General features: G+C 42.1%; 1 protein-coding gene across 15 annotated transcripts in view; it reads left to right on the forward strand.

Moving 5' to 3' along the window:
* Window positions 1-20,125, forward strand: part of KAT6B (lysine acetyltransferase 6B) — an 84,398-nt gene that overhangs the window by 58,745 nt on the left and 5,528 nt on the right. For all 15 annotated transcript variants that reach the window (XM_083738183.1, XM_083738188.1, XM_083738179.1 and 12 more), the window contains 4 exons: window positions 11,610-11,841; window positions 12,957-13,116; window positions 14,989-15,294; window positions 16,791-17,091. In XM_083738183.1, coding sequence (XP_083594309.1) covers window positions 11,610-11,841; window positions 12,957-13,116; window positions 14,989-15,294; window positions 16,791-17,091 — 999 coding nt within the window. The remainder of the gene's footprint in view (window positions 1-11,609; window positions 11,842-12,956; window positions 13,117-14,988; window positions 15,295-16,790; window positions 17,092-20,125) is intronic.

Genomic DNA, 20,125 nt, shown 5'->3' on the forward strand with positions numbered 1-20,125 from the left:
TACCCTATAAAAGCAAGTCAGACCTACAAGTCAGCTTCTGTCTTGTGCTGGGGCATGCTATCTAAGAGAAAAGCTAAGTGGCTCTAGCTTGAGCTAATAAACACAGTTCCCAAATAGAATGATGAGCTGCCAAAGATTGGGACCATCCTTAGCATCCCACCAAAGGTAGGGAGAAGAAATGTGCAGTCTCTAAGATGATGAAAAGAATGAATGGTTACTTTTAGGGGGCAGCATAAAGCAGGAGGTGATTGCCTCTGTTTTTTTTAGCTCACTCATGCCTTTGCAAACTGCTTGGTTTGGTCCTACTTGCTCAAAATGCTATTTGTATTGTTGTATAGTAGACAAAGGAAGACAACAATGAATCAAAAGCAGCTGGCTGTTCCTTCATGCAAAGGTACAATTTGTTGTAATTTTTCGAGATTTGAGCTTTAGATGGTGCGGATAGGACCTTCCACTCAGTACATATGATTCTTTCGATTCTGAATGCAAACTGGGCATTGAGATGCTCAGTGCACATAATGAGTCAACTTTCTTTGTACAATCATATGCCTGGTGCTGCTGCTGCTGCTTATTGTTGTTGTTGAAGGCTCTGAAAGTATATTTGTTTTCTGCTTTGTTACTCTTCATGCTTAGATTTTATTGGTTTTTATAAAAGCACAGAAAATGTGAAAATAGTTACTAGATTTTGAAAACAAAACCAAGGCATGTCATACTTTCCTGCAACTGCTCCGAGTCAGACCCAAGCAGACTGATGCCTGATGACTAATCATCTATCTTACTCCTGCTCATTATGTTGAAGCAACCTTCATATACACTTTCTCATTCTGTGACATCTGTCTTCTTTTAAAAGAATATGAACAGGAATCTACACAACAGTTTGGATGACTGGCAGAAAAACCATTTTTTAATGGATTGTTCTCTCAGAATGTAGATGTCTTATATGCCGTATCTATGGCTGACACCATGTTCATTAAAACTCCCAATGACATTAACTTGGGACACTACCCATTTTTTGTGACGTGATTGTGATATACCAGTGTCCATTCTGCTGGTGCTGTGTGCCATGCAGTGAGTCGGTAAAGCACAAACGGAGAGAAGCAAGTTGCCAATTGTAAAAATATATTTGATACATTGCCTTATTATAGTGTGATATTGGACTTTGGATTCAGAATAAAAAGCATAATGTTAGAACATCAAAATGAATTTACTGGGGCAAAACCAAAGAAATCAAATATACTGTGGTTAACATGGCACTCTTGTGTCCATCTTGTGAATATATAAATGGAAATGTTCCAAGGAAAGCAATAAATACTCAGACAATACTTTCTGAACATGCTCTTTATAGTAGCATAGAAATGTGGAAGGGATGGAGAAAGGAGGAGGCTTGAAACCTGGATCAAATTGGTAAAAGTACCTTGTGGTGTTTCAGTGAATGAAAGGAGGAGTTAACAATAACTATTCATTAGAAGCAGCTACGTACAAACAAATGATAGAATCACAGAATTGCAGAGTTGGAAGGGACACAGAGGGTCACCTAGTCCAACCCCCTGCAGTGCAGGAATCTCAGCTAAAGCATTCCTGACAGGTAGCCATCCAATCTCTGCTTAAAAAACCTCCAAGGTAGAATGATCCACCCTAGGTGGGTTTCCAGACAGCTCTGGAGGATTTCCAGGCTGATATGACTGGTGCTCCTGTTGAAGCCCTGGCCAACAACTGGAACATTGAATGGCTTGGGCTGTGACAATATAGCCCCTGAGCGCCCTCTCCCGCTTTGTAAAGCCCGTTTGGTTCCCTGATACACCCCAGAACTTAGGGCAAGGAAACAAGCTGGGAGATGACTCAAACATAAGCAAAGGAAAATCCTGGTGAGGGCTCATTATCAAGCCTACCTAGTGGCAGTGAAGGCTGAAAAGAAGGCTTCCTTTGCTGCCCCCCTTGCATCCTCATTGTGCCACCCAGCACAGCTTTTCCTGGTAGTGCAGAGCCTGTTGCAGTCTGGCCCAAAGGAGGTGGCAGGATGAACGGCAGCTTGCTGTGATTTGTTTTGAGGATAAAATTGCATCCACAGGGATCTTGACTACTCTGTTACAGCAGATGAATCACTAGGGGCATCCAGAGCACAGTCTAGTCCTGTTGTGTTGGATGAGTTTCAGCTGGTAAGGCTCAAGGATGCAGGACAAGGTGCTTGAATCAGTCAGTGTGACTTCTTGTGCTGTGGAGCCTTGCCCCTCATGGCTGATTAAAAGCTAGCAGGGAGGGGACAGCTAGCTGAGCCAGGGAAGTGATTAACCTGTGGTCTACTAAGACCCCTAGATCCTTTTCACATGTACTATTGGCAATCCAAGTGTCCTCCATCTTACATTTGTGCAGCTGGATCTTCCTAAGTGTAGAACCTTACGTTTGTCCCTGTTGAAATTCATTTTGTTTGTTTTGGGAAGATAAAGATTTTTAAAAGTTGATTTCTTCAGTGCTTGGGAGGGGGTAGGAGCAGCTACCTCTAAGTTGTAGACAAGAAGCCATCATTATTTATTTCATTGCTTTTCAACATGGAGAAAGGACCCCTTCTGGGGATAATTACAGTGGTGCCTCGCAAGACGAAATTAATTCGTTCCGCAAGTCTTTTCGTCTTGCGAGTTTTTCGTCTTGCGAAGCACGGTTTCCCATAGGAATGCATTAAAAATCAATTAATGCGTTCCTATGGAAACCGCCTTCAGACCAGGTCCGGGGACAGTCTGTCCCCCGACCTCTTCTGAAGGCCGGCGGGGGGCGAAAGTCTTTGTTTCCCCCCCGCCTGCCTTCCCAGGACAGCGGAGACTTCTCCGCTGTCCGGGGCGATTTAAAAGCCCCCGGGAAGGCAGGCAGGGGGGACAAAGACTTTTGCCCCCTGCCCGCCTTCAGAAGAGGTCCAGGACCTCTTCTGAAGGCGGGCGGGGGGCAAAAGTCTTTGCTCCCCCCCGCCTGCCTTCAAAAGCCATCCGGGATAGCGGGAAGCGCTTCCCTGCTATCCCGGACTGCTTTTAAAATGCTGGCGGTGGGGAGCAAAGCCTTTCGGCCCCCGCCGGCCTTCCTGGACCTCTTCTGAAGGCCGGAGGGGGGGGAAGGCTTTGCTCCCCACGCTAGCATTTAAAAGAGGTCCCTGGAGATTTCCCTATGGGCTTTCTTCTTGCGAAGCAAGCCCATAGGGAAATTCGTTTTGCGAAGCGCCTCCAAAATGGAAAACCCTTTCGTCTAGCGGGTTTTTCGTCTTGCGAGGCGTTCGTCTTGCGGGGCACCACTGTACTTGCATTCATTCGGATTTATCTCAAGCCTTTCTGCTTTGTGTCATGTTTCCAGATCTGTCTTTTATTTGTGAACTTCTATTTCACCATGAAAAGCACATCTCTCAAAATTAGCTAGCACAATCCAGAATTAGGGTGGACATACCAGTGCACAGAAGTGGAATACCCCAGGTTAGAGTGCAGACACTATTGAAATAAAAGTATTTCATACCAATGCATCTCTTCAGAATGGTAAAAGTGTGTGATGCAGCACCTTGAACACTTTGCGATCAAATACGTTAATGAGAGGCTAAAATCTTTTGAAGGATGATGGGAAGCACTTTACTAATTCCAACATACTCTAGTTTTTCAAAAGTTTGTTCTACATTTGTTACCTAATGGAATACAGCTGGCTGCTAAAAACCCTTCCCCACCTTCCCACCACCACTTTATCACTAATTTTTTAACGTTCCAACAGCAGAAGCACTAATGAAAGAGGGATACAGATATCCTGTTGAGAGATTGGTATTTAACTGCTTATTTGTACAGGGGGCAAACATTGCTCACGCCTTTCAAATTTAGACGCAGCCTCTAGTTTGTCAAATATAGTCACTGGTGAAGTTGATACAGTAGGATTTCACCTGTAACAATAGAGTCTCCAACTCGATTGGAGTGTCTGAGCGTCTCCAACCAGTGTCATCAGTTTTGTGCTTGGGTCATAATTCTTCAGGTCTGTCTTAGTGATGGGGCATGCTCTGTATCAGAACAGATGGGAACATGTGGAGTGATTTGCCGGATCAGAACTCCCACCTGTGACTAGTCAGATCACTATCTTGATCCATTTCAGGCTGCTTATAGGTCTAGTTTCAGAAACAAATCAGTCTTGGATTACCTTTTATCAGGGGAGGGACAAGGGGGTGTATGACCTTGTTGCTCTTACTTAATCTCTCAGCGGTTTTTGATGCCATCAGCCATGGTATCTTCATGGACCAGCTTTGTGGTATGGACACAGTACTTCAGTGGCTGCATTCCTGTCTACAGGCCTGCTTACAGAGAGTGGCATAGGGTGACCGGCGTTGCTCACCTGGCATTTTCACTATGGGAGCACATAAGAGTGCTATCTTCTGTGATGCTTTTTAACATCTACTTTGGGAGCCATCATTAGGAGATTTGGAGCAAGGTGTCGCCAGTATGCCGATGACTCAGCTCTATTTCTCTAACACCCGAATCAGGTGAGGCCGGGCGCTCCTGGATCAGTGTCTGGAGTCAGTGATGGGCTGGATGAGGGCCATTAAACTGAAGCTGAATCCAGGCAAGATGGAAGCCCTGTGGATGAGCGGTTCCCAAGTTCAGGAAATAGGCCAGTTGTCTGTCCTTGATGGGGTTGCACTTTCCCTGAAGGAGCAGGTATGTAGCTTGGGAGTACTCCTAGATTGTCCACAGTGGCCAGGAGTGTTTTCTCCAAGTTTGGGCTGGTACACCAGCTACAGCAGTTCCTGTACAAGAATAGCTTGCCACAGCGATGCAGGTCTTGTTAACCTTTAGAATGAACTAACGCAATGAACTCTACATAGAGCTGTCCTTGATGAAGGTGGTAAATGCTGCAACCCAACCTTTGACTTGAACAACTCCACATCAGCATATTACACTGGTGCTGCCTGAAATCTGGAAGGAAGCTTTCATAACTCTGATACCAAAACAAGATCAAGATAGATCAAGTGTAAAAAACTATAGACCAATCTTATTACTTAATGTGAATTACAAAATTTTTGCTAATATTTTGGCCAACAGGTTGAAGAAGGTATTAACAGATTACATCCATAAGGACCAGGCAGGATTCCTGCCTGGAAGGCATATGAAAGATAATATTAGGAATATAATTGATGTACTGGAAGGATTGGAAGTTAACTGAAACTGTAAAGCGATGTTAATGTTCATTGATGCAGAGAAGGCCTTCAATAATGTGTCCTGGAGTTTCATGAAAAAGAATTTAGAAAGTATTGGGGTTGGACAAGACTTTATAAATGGTATTAATGCAATCTATTTTGAATAAGGAGAAGGGGACGACAGAGGACAAGATGGTTGGACAGTGCTCTCGAAGCTACAAACATGAGTCTGACCAGGCTGCGGGAGGCAGTGGAGGACAGGAGTGCCTGGCGTGCTCTGGTCCATGAGTTAGGGCCCTGCAGGTTTGTGTAACCTGTCCCTTCAAGGTAAGGTAGAAGAGGTAGGGACAGAATAAAATAAGACTTAGAAGGTAAAGAGTAACAACATTTTGAATGCAGTTCAAGTTTATTTGTGTTTGCAATAAACTACACTCTTATTTGTTAACTTAAGAACCTAACTGAGACTAAGTGATTTACCTGGGAAGACCTGGTTGGTGGCAGCGGATTAGTGGTGGACAGGTCAGTAGTCCGTGAGACAACCGGGGCTCCATACGAACGCCACAGGAGGTCTTTCAGGACTCACTCAGTGACTATCTTGTCCCTTATACCAGACCACTGTGGGCATCTAAAGAAGCCCTCTTGACCATCCTGTGGGAGCCACATGTTCGTTTATCTTGTGCTTGAGTCAAGTCTTTCAGGAGTATTTTGGACTGCTTCTTCCTGTTGAGATTAGATGAGCACTAGCAATTCTGATCTTTTATCTGTTAAAAACATTTTTGCTTTCATCAAGCATTTTTAGAGAATTGATTCAGTTCATTGTTTGTCATTTGGTGCTGTATTTTATGATTTTATTGTCCTTGGTAACTCCACCACAATACTTTTCTTAGGAGTTGGCAGTTTATAGATATAAATAAAGCTCAAGAACATGCAAGTTTCATTCAGAATCAATACACTATTCTATTTGTTTGATCCCCTTTAGCTCTTTCCAGACAAAACACGAGCTGTAACCAAGGCTTACAACTCATTTGTCCAGGTTCAGACTATGGCTTAGCTCATTAATCACAGAAATAAAATCACTTCCATGGATCTGTACTTGAGTGTTGTATGTGTTGTTTTATTACAAAATGTATATCATAAATATTGTCCTAATATAATAGGAGACATACTTTCTTACGCTTGATGAATAGGCGTCTCAATTTCTTGTAAAGTACTGCAAAAGCCAATATGAACACTGAACATTCATATACACCCCTTCTAAAGAACTTTTTTGGTTTTTATATAAAACTTTGCAGTTGTCAAAACACATTTAGATCCAGTGGCACCCCTTGTCATGTAGGTCTTAAAGAACTTGTTGCTTTTTAAAGACAACATTGAATCCAGTTGTTTCATTAGGGCAGCCAATCACTTTTCAGTCATGGGTGGCTGATATTTGTGAATAGTGTACAATTGCCTTGATGAACCAACCAACTGGGCTGTGAATGTCATTCTTAAAGATACATGGCTAATTGGTTCATCCGGATAGTCGGCAGTTACAGAACCAACAAAGGTTTCTATCTATTCTGGTTGGGCTGTCACGTGAGAAGAAAGAAGCCATGCTTTTGGAATTGCTGTTGTCTGCTACCAATTATAAATCTTAAGGTAATGAGCGGCCTACTATTTTTGTGTTTTATGGTTAAAAATATGCAGCCATTTTCCCTACATGCCTATCTGTGCTTCTACCGCTTTCCTGGCCCTACTCCAAGACAGGAAACAGAAATGAGGATCTTAGTGGTTGATCCTGGGAAATAGTTTCTTACTGAAATCAAGAGTTATGTTGTGTTTATGTGTCAGATGCTGGATAAAGGGAGGCTTTTCCCATTGAATGGGTGCTAATGGCCCACAAACATTGCAGCTTGCCAGAGAGGATGATTTCCCATCCCTGTGTTATTCTGAGGGGTTCTCCTAGCTCCCCCCCCCCCCCGAACCAATTTTTTTTTTTGGGGGGGGGTAGAAGATCCATTGTGCAAACAGATGTCTTTGTCCAGGGCTTCTGTTGATGGGGGCTGTTAGGCAATTTCCCCCAGAGACTTGATTTTTCCATACAGGCTTTTTTTGTGTGAAATGTGGGGAATTTTAACAGCTGTATGCAAATATTTTGATAGTTTTAGCCCTGGGAATAGAAATGGGCCAGAGCAGGGTATATCTAGCTAGTTTTGAAGTGTAATAAACTGGATGTCATATATCATTTTTAAGTTAGTATTTTGCAGAAAGTCTGCATTTTATCGCAGATTATCGCAGTCTGCATTTTATCGCAGATTAAAAAGTTAATGATAGTAAATTGAGCTGTCCACAATAGTTGCATTAATGAGTTTTCTTCAATTTTGTTCCAGTCTAGCCATAGTGCTGCTTTTCTAATTGACTAATCCACATGATGAATGAAATGCAGTATATGGGAGGGTATGGAGTTCACTGCATGCTTTGTGAGCATGGAAGCCCTAGATCTTATTCTTGCACTATTGAAACTTTCTGGATGACAGAACAGGTTGAAGCCTTTGTCTGAGATCCCGGAGGGCTGAAATTGAGATCCACAGCTCCCTTCTCCACCCCAGTCTGTCAGCTTTGATAGTACAGAGCTTAATTGATCTATTGGTTTGATTAAATTCCTTTACATATGCTAGATTAGTATGACAAAACTAGGAATTCCATGGTGATCTGGATTGAGCTTTCTAATTAAGATAGGCGATCGGGCTAGATTGCTAAATGTTTGTTCCTCTGGCTAACAGCTTGATTACAGACTTTAAAAATACATAGACATGGCAGTCTTGGTCTAATGCCATATATTCCTTTGAAGGGAAGGCACCAGCTTCATTTTGTCTTGTAACAAGCAATTGTATCTAACAGTTGTCTGCTGCAGACATAATACTGTGCTCATTAAAACACAGCCGGCTTGGCTATTCTCCAATTAGGCTATAGATTCTCAAGGAATCCTATAGGATTAAGGATATCCACTGCTTAGACAAGATGGATATTACAGCATTGGAGTGATCTATTTAACAGGGACATGTTGTACTTATTTCAGATACTTCAGGATAAATACACGAGCATCCAAGATCAATGTTTTTTATTTACCCGCAACTTAGATCAATTATTTGGAATCTTTTTGGTAAGTTTAACTTAATGGATGTACCTTAAATCACACAACCAATTAACTAATGTATGCTGTAAGTAAATTGAGCCTTGTAGTTAATGTGTTGTTGCTTTCCGCGTACTTAGGTTGACATTTGTGAAGTCGCAAGTGCCAGAGAAGAAGCTGCCTTCCTCTGTAAGAGCAGAAAGTCACAAAGTGTTGTGGTACTTTGTTGTACTGTGAGCTTCAGAAAGACTACTCCTACCTTCCTTTATAGGTCCATAGTAATTCTCCAAGCCCTAAAGTAGGAAGGTGGTAAATTTTGTTCAAAAGAATCCTACAGGCCAGAGTGCAAATTTGGGTAGCAGTTTATAGTCTACAGAGTTATTTTGAAGCAGGTTATATATCCTTTAAGCAGTAAAGTTCAAACTTTTCACCTTCTGGGAACAATTTCTACATTGACTTTTCTGCAACACACCCCTTGTACATTGCAGAGGATTCTGAGAGATGTCAAAGCGATAATCAACTACCTGACATTCAGAAGACATCTTAAGGCAGCCCTGTTCAGGGAAGTTTTTAATGTGTGACATTTTAGTGTATTTTTTGTCTCTGTGGAAGCCGCCCAGAGTGGCTGGGGAAACCCAGCCAGATGGGCGGGGTACAAATAATAAATTATTATTATTATTATAGGGCGCTGACCAAGCCTCTTGGGCCTCACCGTTTGGCTCATCTGAATTGGGTGTGCCCTCAAACTCTCCCAGCTTTCCTGGAGCTGTGCACTAGAAGGGAAGATTGGGAGCAGGGGGCATATCTTGCTTTCTTACTGAAAATAATGTTTCTTTGAAGAACCCCAAAAGTTCCAAGGAACCCCAGGACTCCCCAGAAAACAGCTTGAACAGTTTGCCATTTGGTGTGTCATTTTTAATAAACGCTCCTGTTAGCAAGCTGTTGCTCATGTTAGAAAACTATAATAGGTCTCGAAAGTATTAGCTCTTTGAATTTTTGTTATATAGAAGTCAGGAACTTGAGCCCATAAATATATAGAACACATCAGTTGTCTGTATGATGCTGTATCTCCAGTAGTAGATATTTTCATGTTGCTGAAAGTTAGTGTAGCTTGGTGGCTAAAGTGATGGAGGGAATCTCTGATTTGAGTCTCACTTGGTTGCCCTAGTCAACCCACTATCTCAGCCTCATTCCAACATCTGTAATATGGGGGAAATAATGCTGATTTATCTTACAGGCTTATAAGAATTACAGCACAATAATTCATGTGAAGTGCTATGTAAATGTTGAGTGTAACAAGCCAGCATTCTGAGAGATGTCAAACTCATGTTCAAACATCAGATTTGTTTGATAAATTGAAATAAAATCCGTTTGTCCGGAGAAGGGGTCTGTCTATATGGGATCACAAACTGAGCTTTACCTTGCGTATATACATATGTTCGTTGTGCATACAGAAAGAGTTCCTAGTTCAAAAAGTCAAGTGACAATATTAGAAGTTGACAGGGAAGAGAACCTTGATGCCTAAATTGTACAGGGATTTAATCTACACCATGATGAAGACTTTAAAATACTAGGAAGCTGTAATTATTTATTAGCTCTTTCATTGGATACTCCAACATGGTTGCATAGAAAAAAAACACTTGCCTGGTGTTAGTGCTAATAGCAGAGTTCATTTGATAAATATACTGTTAGTGTTGTGTGTATGTCATTATCTTTGCTCTGTTTTTATCCTTAAGCTTCTTCATATTCTGAAGATTTTAACAGGTATATTGACATTAACATTCAGAGAAATACTTGTGATTACTGCTTCCTTGTTTTGATAAATCATTTATTTGGATTTTAGAAACTAAATGATGGTAAAGGTATGTTTTTGTAAACAAACAAACAGGTTTTTTATAGTTGTAGCTATGGATACATTTTAATACCTCTGAGTTGCTTGTTACATTTCATTAGAAAGAGCATGTAGGACAGAGAGATCAATAGGATTATCTTGGATTCCCTGTTGACGCCCTGCTTGCAAGCTTCAGGGTTCATGTGAATTAAACCAAAAAGGTTTTTGTGTGTGTGTTGAATTCCCTCCCTAAAATTATTTTTCCGTCTGGTCAAAAATAAAAATTCAGATGCGAATGTTCAGAACATCCTCCTATGTATCTATTTTGTGTAATGATGATGCTAATTTCCAGTTGGGAGAGTTCAAAATACAAATTCCTCCAATTCAGAAAGTCTTATCACGTTTTTATCTTGGTCCAGGTCCCGTTGAATTTTAATCTGGCTTGAAGTGAGGTTCCACTCTACTGCTAGCCAGCCTTCTCTACCAGTTCAACTGTTACTTTCCAAGGAAAAACTTAGCTCTGAAAAGAGAGATGAGTGCCTGTTGGTGATGTGGGCTTCCTAGGCATGTTTTGGAAGGGAGCGTGGGATTTGTAGTTTCCTCTGCTTTCCCAATTCAATTTGGAAGGAAGAGAATTTAAGATGATCCTACTGGATTAGACAAATGACCCATCTAGTCCACAGCCCTGTTTTCACAGTGGCCAACCAGATATCTGTAGGAAACTTACAAGCAGGAGCTGAGTACAAGAGAATTCACCCTTCCTGCAGATTCCATCAACTGGTATTCAGAAGCTTACTGCCACTGACCAAATCCCATGCTCCCTGGCAGGAAACAATATTTCTGAGCATGCTTGAAAGCAATAGCGTTCGTTTAGAAAAAGACCAGTGTGTAATCTTCAGCGAGTTGTCCCAGTGACCAGTTACTCTCCTTTTCTCAAAGTGAAGGGGTTGTGTTCTTCTGTTTTGCTTGAGAACATGTATGGGGAGTAGCAGAGGAAGGGGTATGTGTGAGCTTCATCCATTTCTTAAATAAGCTTTTTTTAAAAAAGCTTGAGGAAAAAATGAGTTTTGAGGCAAGCCAAGAAGGGTTCGCTCATCAGTACAGTGGAACCTCGGCTTTCAAGCATCTCAGAAGCTGAACAATTCGGAACCCGAACGTCAAAACCCGGAAGTAATTGCTTACGTTTTTGAATGCGCCTTGGAAATCAAACAGCTTTCGAGGTGCGTTTTTCATCCCCCCCCATTGACTTTGTAGCCAGCCATTGATCCTCAGTTTTCTAACGTTTTGGAAGCCAAACAGTCTTGCGGAATGGATTACGTTTGAAAACCGAGGTTCCACTGTACTTTGGTATGAGAAACTTGAGAAAAATATTCTCCAATGGTATTTTATGTTGCTGTTTGCTGTGGAATACTCATTTTACTGTTGCTTTGAATGACTATTTTTTTAAAGGATGGGTTCTAAACACTTGTGGCTGATTGCATTGGTGACATATTTGTGATTTTTGCCTCTACCTCTTCTGCTAGGTTACTTACTTTCTAGAAGAGAGGGACAAGCAGGATCTCCTGAAAAGCCACTCTCTGATCTAGGCCGTGTCTCCTACTTAGCCTATTGGAAAAGTGTCGTCTTGGAGTATCTCTATTGCCATCATGAGAAACAGATCAGCATCAAGGGCATGAGCCGAGCAACGGGAATGTGTCCCCATGACATTGCCACCACCCTGCAGCACCACAGCATGATAGACAGAAAAGAAGAAAAGTCAGTAAACATTATTGTTGCTTGAATAGCTACCTTCTGAATTGCATTTGCCAACCATGTTGCCTTCTTCCTTATTATACATTTTGCTAGCTTTTGATCTCCCTTTTGCATATGAGAAGCCCATATGATGAGGGTTTACAGTCACAATTGTGCCTGTGGAGGGCATTCTGGATTCAGAGAGGCTCCTTCATTGGAACTGCATAGACAGAGAGTACAGTATCGGTAAGATAAAGCCTGTTCATAAGCATAGTGTTTCTTTCAGCCATTGTGGCTTTCACAAACGAAAAAGTGTCAGTGCAGTCAGGTGACTGCAGGAATATATTTCCACAGCCTGTTCTTTCTTGGGAATCTGTGCCCTATAACGATCCCACGTAGTGAGAGGGTAGCGCTTGCCACCGTCTTCTGGGAAAGAGTCTTTACCTCCCAGCAGTATATATGTCAGGCACCAGTCTGGACATGCCTCCTTACATGGAGCAGGTATTACAAGGTATACCTTCATTGGAAACCACCTTTGAGAGAAGAGGTATGCAGAATCTTTCAATCCAGAACAAAGTAGGACATCCACGAGTTGTTTCCCTGTCTCCCAGCACGCACACACATGCCCCTCATTCCCAAGGAGAGACTTGTTTTCTAGATAAAGAAACAAGATTTACTGGAAAGTTCAACTATCTGTCCTTCCTTCCTTCCTTCCTTCCGCACCACCATTTTCAGTTGTGGATATATAAAGAATGAACTGATCTTGCCAATTCATCCATCCTCCCACCCCCCATCTTCTCATTTTTCTATTGGTGTTTCATCAAACCTCATGCTTGTTTGTACTAAGTAACCTGTTGTAACCTCTTTTGACCTATTCTGTCTTCCTAGCATAGTTATGCTATGATGCTTGATTCTGTGGTTATCTTAATTGTCTGTGGACATCAGGCTGTTTTATTAATGGGTTTTATTAATGGCTTCTTTTCCATAAGCTGCCTTGAGCACACTCTCATGGAAAGGTGGCTGTGCATTTAATTAATAAGCAAGCTCCCAAATCGAAACTTGTTACAACTAAACATACGCTTCCATCTGCTTTGTGTATATTTTTATATTTCTGAATATCTGATGTGTTTCAATTGTAGATTTATAGTAATTAGAAGGGAGAAACTGATTTCAAACCACATGGAGAAACTGAAAACCAACCCACGCATGAATGAAGTAGATCCAGAAAGCTTGAGGTGGACTCCTCTTTTGGTTCCTAATGCAGCAGTTTCAGAGGAAGAGAGAGAAGCTGAAAAAGAGGTAATAGGGGACACACACTAAGTCTTCTAATGTACATCCTAGATGTTTAAGTGGATATGTCTAAGACAACTGGTGTAGCATATTAAGTGATAGGAGATGTCGTAGCTGGTCATACAGCAAGCTGGGCAATGGCACAGCATGCTCTTGGGTTTATTTACCGTATTTTTCGCCTTATAGGACGCACTTTTTCCCCTCCAGAAATGAAGGGGAAATGTGTGTGTGTCCTATGGGGCGAATGCAAGCTTTCGCTGAAGCCTGGAGAGCGAGAGGGGTCGGTGCGCACCGACCCCTCTCGCTCTTCAGGCTTCAGGAAGCTATCCGCAAGGCTTGCAAGCCCGGCGGGAACTCCCGCCGGGCTCTCAAGGCTTGCGGGCAGCAGCCCACAGCGGGGGGACAGCTGGGAGGCGGAGCGCTGCCATCCCGCTGTTCTCCGACCTGGTTTGGATTCCCCTACCTGGTATTGGGGGGGAAATAAAGGGAAAAAAATTTCCCTTTATTTCACCCCAAAAAAACTAGGTGCGTCCTATGGGCCGGTGCGTCCTATGGGACGAAAAATACGGTATGTAGCTCCATTGATCTAGATAGTGCTACATAGTAGCATAAGGAAATGACAAGTTTTTACTCCAAGGAGCTTAAGATCTAAATTTAGCCAACGGTGAGGAAGTGAGGCAAAGACAGTGGAAATGAACCTGTGGAGATGAATACGAGCAAATGCCATTGCACATTATGAGGCTTTATTTCAATTGGGGAGGAGGCCTTAAGGGTTAAGCCAAAGACCTCATGGAGGGAGTGAGTTTTGAGATGGGTCTTGAGTAAAGAGTGATAGAGGAACGATACCATGTAGAATTAGCATTGTGAATCTTCTAAGAAAGAGTTCTAGGCAGGAAGGAGCAGGACAAAGAATTGGCAGTTTTGTTTTAAGAGAGAAAACTAAGGGTCAGGAAGAGAAGGATGAGGATTTAGTGCTGGGTGTGGGAAAGAATGGGAAGCTTGTCTTAATAGTCTGAATAATAAGAGAGTGGCGAAAGATTTATCAGCAGAGTTGTGGATAACGGTGAGCTGTTTGGAATGCGATAAGGAAGGGCCAGGAGGAGGGAGGATGCAGTAGTCAAGGCATGAAGTGGCCAAGGTATATCCCAGAATTATAGCCAATAGGACAGAGGAAAAGTGTGTTGAATTTTCAGTACTATATTATCTGGTGTGAAGGGGAATGGCTCTGACACACATGATATGAGCAGCAAAGGAAGGGGAATAATCAAAATTAAACTCAGTATTCTGTTCCTTGTTTCACAAATGGTGCTGAACTATAAAAATAGCACATTTCAAGAAGTAAAATAGTATAAGCTAGTGGACTCCAGTACTATCTATTTGTTTGGGGGGAAATGCTTGAGAGAGAGAAGTTGTAAACCTTGGAATTTGGAGTGTGGGTTTAAAGCCTGAAAAACCTGAAAGATCAATATGGAATAGTTTTTATTCTGCCCCCTACCCCTTTCTAAAGTGTTGTTACATTCATGGACTGGAGCCAGTTGGGTACAGTGCTCAAAGGCTTATTGTGTCAATCAATTATTTTGTGTTTATGAAGTTGTTCAACATGATCCATGTCAGAGGGCTTGTAATGTAGTGCTAGAAGAACTAAAATCAATTTGTTGCTTCATTAATAGTGCTAAATATCCCATGAAACGCAGTCTTTGGGGATTTATTATCCAGTTTTAGAAAAACCACTAGGATGTATTGGCCTAGATGCTGTTGCTTGGGTAGCTTTCAGCACTAATCAGGGTTGACTTATTGTAACTTTTTTAAAAAGCTGAACGAAAAGAATAACAGCTAAGCACTGTTTTGGTGACCCATTATTTTAACCTCTCTGCCCCTCAGGCTGAGCGACTGATGGAACAAGCAAGCTGCTGGGAAAAGGAAGAGCAAGAGCTGTTCTCCACGAGAGCTAATAGGCAATTGCCTGCAAAAGTGCAATCTAAAAACAAGTATCTGCGACCTCCAGAGAATATAACAGTATTAGCAGAGCGAGGGCAGTCCACTGATCTACCAAAAGAAAGCAGTGGGGAGGAAGAGGAGGAGGAGGAGGAAGACGAGGAGGAGGAAGAAGAGGAGGATGTGGATGGGCATCGTCAAAATTCTCCTCCAAGGCTGGCAAAGCCTCAGATGCTTGCTGTGAAAAGAAAGGTCAGTTGTTTTTTAAATTGGGGTAGACTCCACTGTTACAATGACAGTCCAAAAACACTTAACAAGACTTTGCACGGTATGGACTTCATAGGGACGCATATGTTTTAAATAAGTAACTAAATCTCTTTGCAATAATCTATTTCACTGAAGACAAAGCACGCCCAACAGCTTGAGTTGAGGACAAAACAGAAATGTAGTCTGACCATTCTTTTGATTCAACATTTTTATTCTGTAATCTGATTCTGAATACCCATTTCACAGAAGCCGAGCTGATTGATTTCTCCAAATCAGCCCTAAATTCCTTTCTCTACTAGAGGGGCCAGTTCAAGGAGTCCTGTTAGCACAATGGGGCTTCCCTCCTGCATGCAGCCTGAGCACTCCCTAAATCCACTTACGAGGGCTGGAGGAGAGGAGATTGTTCCATCTGACAAGCAGACGTGCTTGCACTAATTAAGCAATCATAATAGTGCAACATTGAGCTCCACCTGAGGTCTTTCAGATCTGATTTTGGGGGTGGAAGCATTTACATTTCCCTATCTGTCTTACATGCCTGCCTTTCCTGTATGTTGTCTTAATAATTTCCATTTCGACTTTTACCAATAAAATCAAGAGCTGTATAAAAATATTGCCCTCTGCTGGTTGCCTGTAGTGTTAATTGTAATTATTGCCATTCAAATACCATATATTTGGTTTTTTGAAGCTTCAGTATGCTAGTCTATGGCATAGTAGAATTCAGGAGCACAAAAATAGGAGGTTAGGCATTAGCATTAGGATGCTTCTTATGTGTCTCACCCCAGTCCTAAATTAGCCCTGTCTGAAGAAGTACCTTCTAGTTTTGGCCATGTTCCCTCTTTTTCTTGCTAGCTAAAACATTGACCTTTTGCATTGGGCATTAACACAAATATAACTACCCTTTGGTCTCTTGCTCTCACACAGTAATAGTTTATAATCCTAAATTAATTCATTATCCACTAAACTATAAACTTTGAAATAGCAAAATAACTGTCTTTAGCATAGCTTTAGTTGGCTTTCAATATTTACAGTATTTAGAGAAACTTCACTGTGAATATTCAGGTTACATTTCCGTGTAATCTAAATTGTATGTGCAGCTAGAGTTAAATGGATTATAAATACGCATTGAGGCAACTGGTATTGTTTTGGCACCAGTAGGTGGTGTTGCCTTAGTCCACATTGTTCTTCACTGTGGTATATGCTGGTATTGGTGTTCTTATTCAGTAAAGTGTTTGGTGGAGATGTTAGCATTTCACAGCAGCTCCCAAAGCACATTAGAGCTGTTTTTGAGTGAATAACAGAGATTGAGATTTAAATGTGGTGAAGAGGAATGTATGTAGAAGACTTAGCTGGAACAGAGCCAGTGACGTTTGAACTGTCATGTAGGCTGGACTGCCGTGAGTATACATCACAAAACATGTTTGGTTTAGCAGAAAGGATGTTGGTTCTTTGCCCAACTTACACATTTTTAACATTATTTTTAGAGACCTTTCATCTTGAAAAAGAAAAGGGGTCGTAAACGCAGAAAGATTAATAGCAGTGTTACAACGGAGACAATTTCTGAAACCACAGAAGTTTTGGATGAGCCCTTTGATAACTTGGAAGAAGAGCAGCCCATGACACAGCTGGAGCCCACTTGTGAGATAGATGGGGAAGATGATGAATCTAAATCTGGGATTCAAGAAGTGTTCCAGTGTCAGTCTGAGGAGAAGGAAGAAAATGAGCTGGAAGAGGAGGAGCAGGAGAAAGACAATCACTGTTACCAAAATGATACTCCATGCAGAGGTGAGTGCAAAATAGATTTTCTCTGCAGCTCTGTATGCATAGAACTGGAAGCAAACCCCAATGAATTCAGTGGGACTTGCCTCTGAATAAACATGCATAGGATTGAGTCTTCCAATTGTCTTTCACAGGCTGTTTTCACATCAGTTCAAAGGAATCAGACTTGCGATAGCTTTTGTAGCATTTGTTAACATATACTTTTATTTAAACTGTGAAGCCCTTTTGACAAGTGACACTTGGTCCTGTGTCTTGCTTTTATTGAAATGATGGATAGCTTCTTGAATTTTCTTTCTCCGCTTTCCTTAAACTGCAATTTAGCCATTTTAATCTGTAAGGTTCCTTTTCATATTCTGTAACCAAGCCTTTGAAATTTCTTTCAAATTGAAGAATGCTTGGTCCTGCCACTGTAGAATAAAACAGTTTTCCTTCAGTGGATGAGAGGTTGGAATATTCTCTCCTCCACTGGGTAGGGCTGGCCGACCATAATTTATATCATCTTCCAGTTATCCCAATGTTCACTAGGAGGGCTTGTCTCTTGTGTTTTTGCTCCAATGCTCTCTTCAGCACAACAGTGGAGTGGGCTGCTTTCTTCTGCTTTCTTTTTGGCCTTCCCGTTCCTTACTTTCCCCAGACCTATTAGTTGGCAGGGAAGGAGGGAGACCAATGTGCAGGGGAGCAGAAGCTACAAAGCTAGCACAGAGAGAAGCAGCCACATGCCAGCAGTTTGCTCTGAATCAGGTAAAAGGACTGGGAAATCGGGATGCAGCAAGCATGCAAATTGGCTCACATAGAATTAAATGGTCCAGAAACATCAACAGAGGGCTATGTTGAGTCGGAGGAATGTGGTGCAGCCATTCTGAAGGACTTCCTGTAGAGGGCCCCCACAAGTCGGTAACTGGCAGTCTTCCTCTTGATTCTAGGGTCTCTGGAGTGTGCTCAAATGACTTGACCCTCTGGTACTGCAGTTTCCTAGCCAGTAGAGTGTCTTCCCAGTTCCTTGTAGTCATAGGCAGTCGGAGTCACCTAGAGAAGCTGCTCCTTCCCCAAGTACAGGCAGCCAAAAATCATGCAGGTTGCAATGCAGGCACAGAGATCTCTCAATGCATAGATGTCCCTAGGATATTGTTAAGTTAAATGGTTGTGTAATAGAGTGCATTCTCTGGGTCCCTATTCCACTCCAGACCTTTACAGTAGCTCCTGTAGTCCCACCGGGGAGGACCTCATGTGCTTCTACAACTGGAGTGGGGAACCTGGTCTACTGGACTCCCATCGTCCCTGACTACAGCCATACTGGTTGGGGCTGATGGGAGTTGGAGTCCAGCAACATTCAGAGGCTCACTTTTATTCTACATGCTTGTCTCTCTCTGCACATGTGAATGCCTTGATTGGTGAATCAGGTAGCATCATCTTGCCATAGATTAAGCTTTTCAGTTCCCAGAAGATCATGGATACGAGCCTCTCCTTTCAGGAGCCCATTTCAGCAGGCGGTCTGTAGTTTGTGGGGAGAGGCTACCCATAGCAACACATTACTTCTACTTCAAGCTCAGGCTTATCCTCTCTGCCTTCAGCTACAGATTTGAGAGCTGTCCTTTTTCTTGAAGTCTATTTTAGCATATATGAGGCAGAACGCTATTGATAGTACATAGATGGAATACTAACCCTCAAAAAACAACATATAACAAGAACAAGTTCCCAAAGATTCTCTTCTTACATTCATATGTTGTGGACTTTTCCAGCAGCACATATATGTTGAGACAGAATATTTAGAGAAGTCAATGTAATTACTGGTAAAAGAATTGCATTATGCTCCAAATTAGCTCGATTAAATACTCCAGATGGGAAACAATAAGACAATGTTATATAAAGAATATATATGCTAGCAGGAACTACTTACCAGGCATTGGGAAACTGCTCAAGAAATACTTGTTGAACTGCAGTACCGAATGTTGGGGTGCTGCCTCTCAATTGCAGTGTTTAGGTAATCAAAATAAAGAACATTTTTACAATGTGGCAAAGTTTTGTTCACTGTACGGTATAAGCACAAATGCCTGATACCTTCCAGCAGCTTAAGTTTACAGCTGGCTGGGGCCAATGGGAGCTTCCACCCAGAACAACTGGAGGGTGCCAAGTCAGAGAAGGCTGCTCCAACTTACCAGGGCTACAACATATTGGATGTTTTCCCCATTGAGATAAACTATGCGTAGAAACAAGCAAGGGTGTGTATGATGAGCAGGCATCCCATGCTCTGATGCCGGATCTCTGTACTCATGGCAAAACAAACTTCCACACCTCACTTAATAATGCAGTGCTGTTCATTATTTTCCCCATAGGGAAATTGTATTTAAAAAAGAAAAATGTCACACATGAAGAAACCTTTGGGTTCTATGACTTGGTGATGGATGTGCCAATATTTAGTTCTATAGCCCTAGGTTTCTGCACTCAAATTTCTTGAAGGGCTCCTGTTCAAAGCTCATAGTTCAACTTGAGCTGAATAACATTGCTTAGCTTTGGATGATAAAATGTCAAGTGATTTAGATGTATCTTTAAAAAAAAGATGTTTCTAAGAAACAAACACTTGTTTTTTTCCTAAAACCAGACAGCTTTGTGAATTTTTGCAAAATGATCCATTCTCCTTCCTTGTGTTTGTCAAGTGCATGCGGATATGTCTACTGCTAGCATAGATTAAAGTGAAAGGTTTAAACTGAGGTGTTGTACAGTTTAATTCCTAGTTTAGTTTGTCCTCTGAATGTTGGATCTAATAAGAAGACGCTGAGGTTTGTTCTATATTGCATGGTTGTTACAATTTGCTGGCATTTAGAAAGCACTTCAGCTGAGTGTGGTGAACCCCCCTTAACTACCATATTGGTCCGAATATAAGCCGCACTTCCCCCCCAAATTCCAACCGTGAAAAGTGTGGCTTATATTCGCGACGTTACGCTGCCAGCCAAGTGGCGTGGCTCCCCACCCCCACCCCCACCCCCAGGAAAGCTCCCCCCCCACCCCCAGGAAAGCTGCCCCCAGCCTGCCCGCCACTCCT

Source organism: Podarcis gaigeae (genome assembly GCF_964106915.1).
Source record: "Podarcis gaigeae genome assembly, chromosome: 5".
NCBI classification, from domain to species: domain Eukaryota; kingdom Metazoa; phylum Chordata; class Lepidosauria; order Squamata; family Lacertidae; genus Podarcis; species Podarcis gaigeae.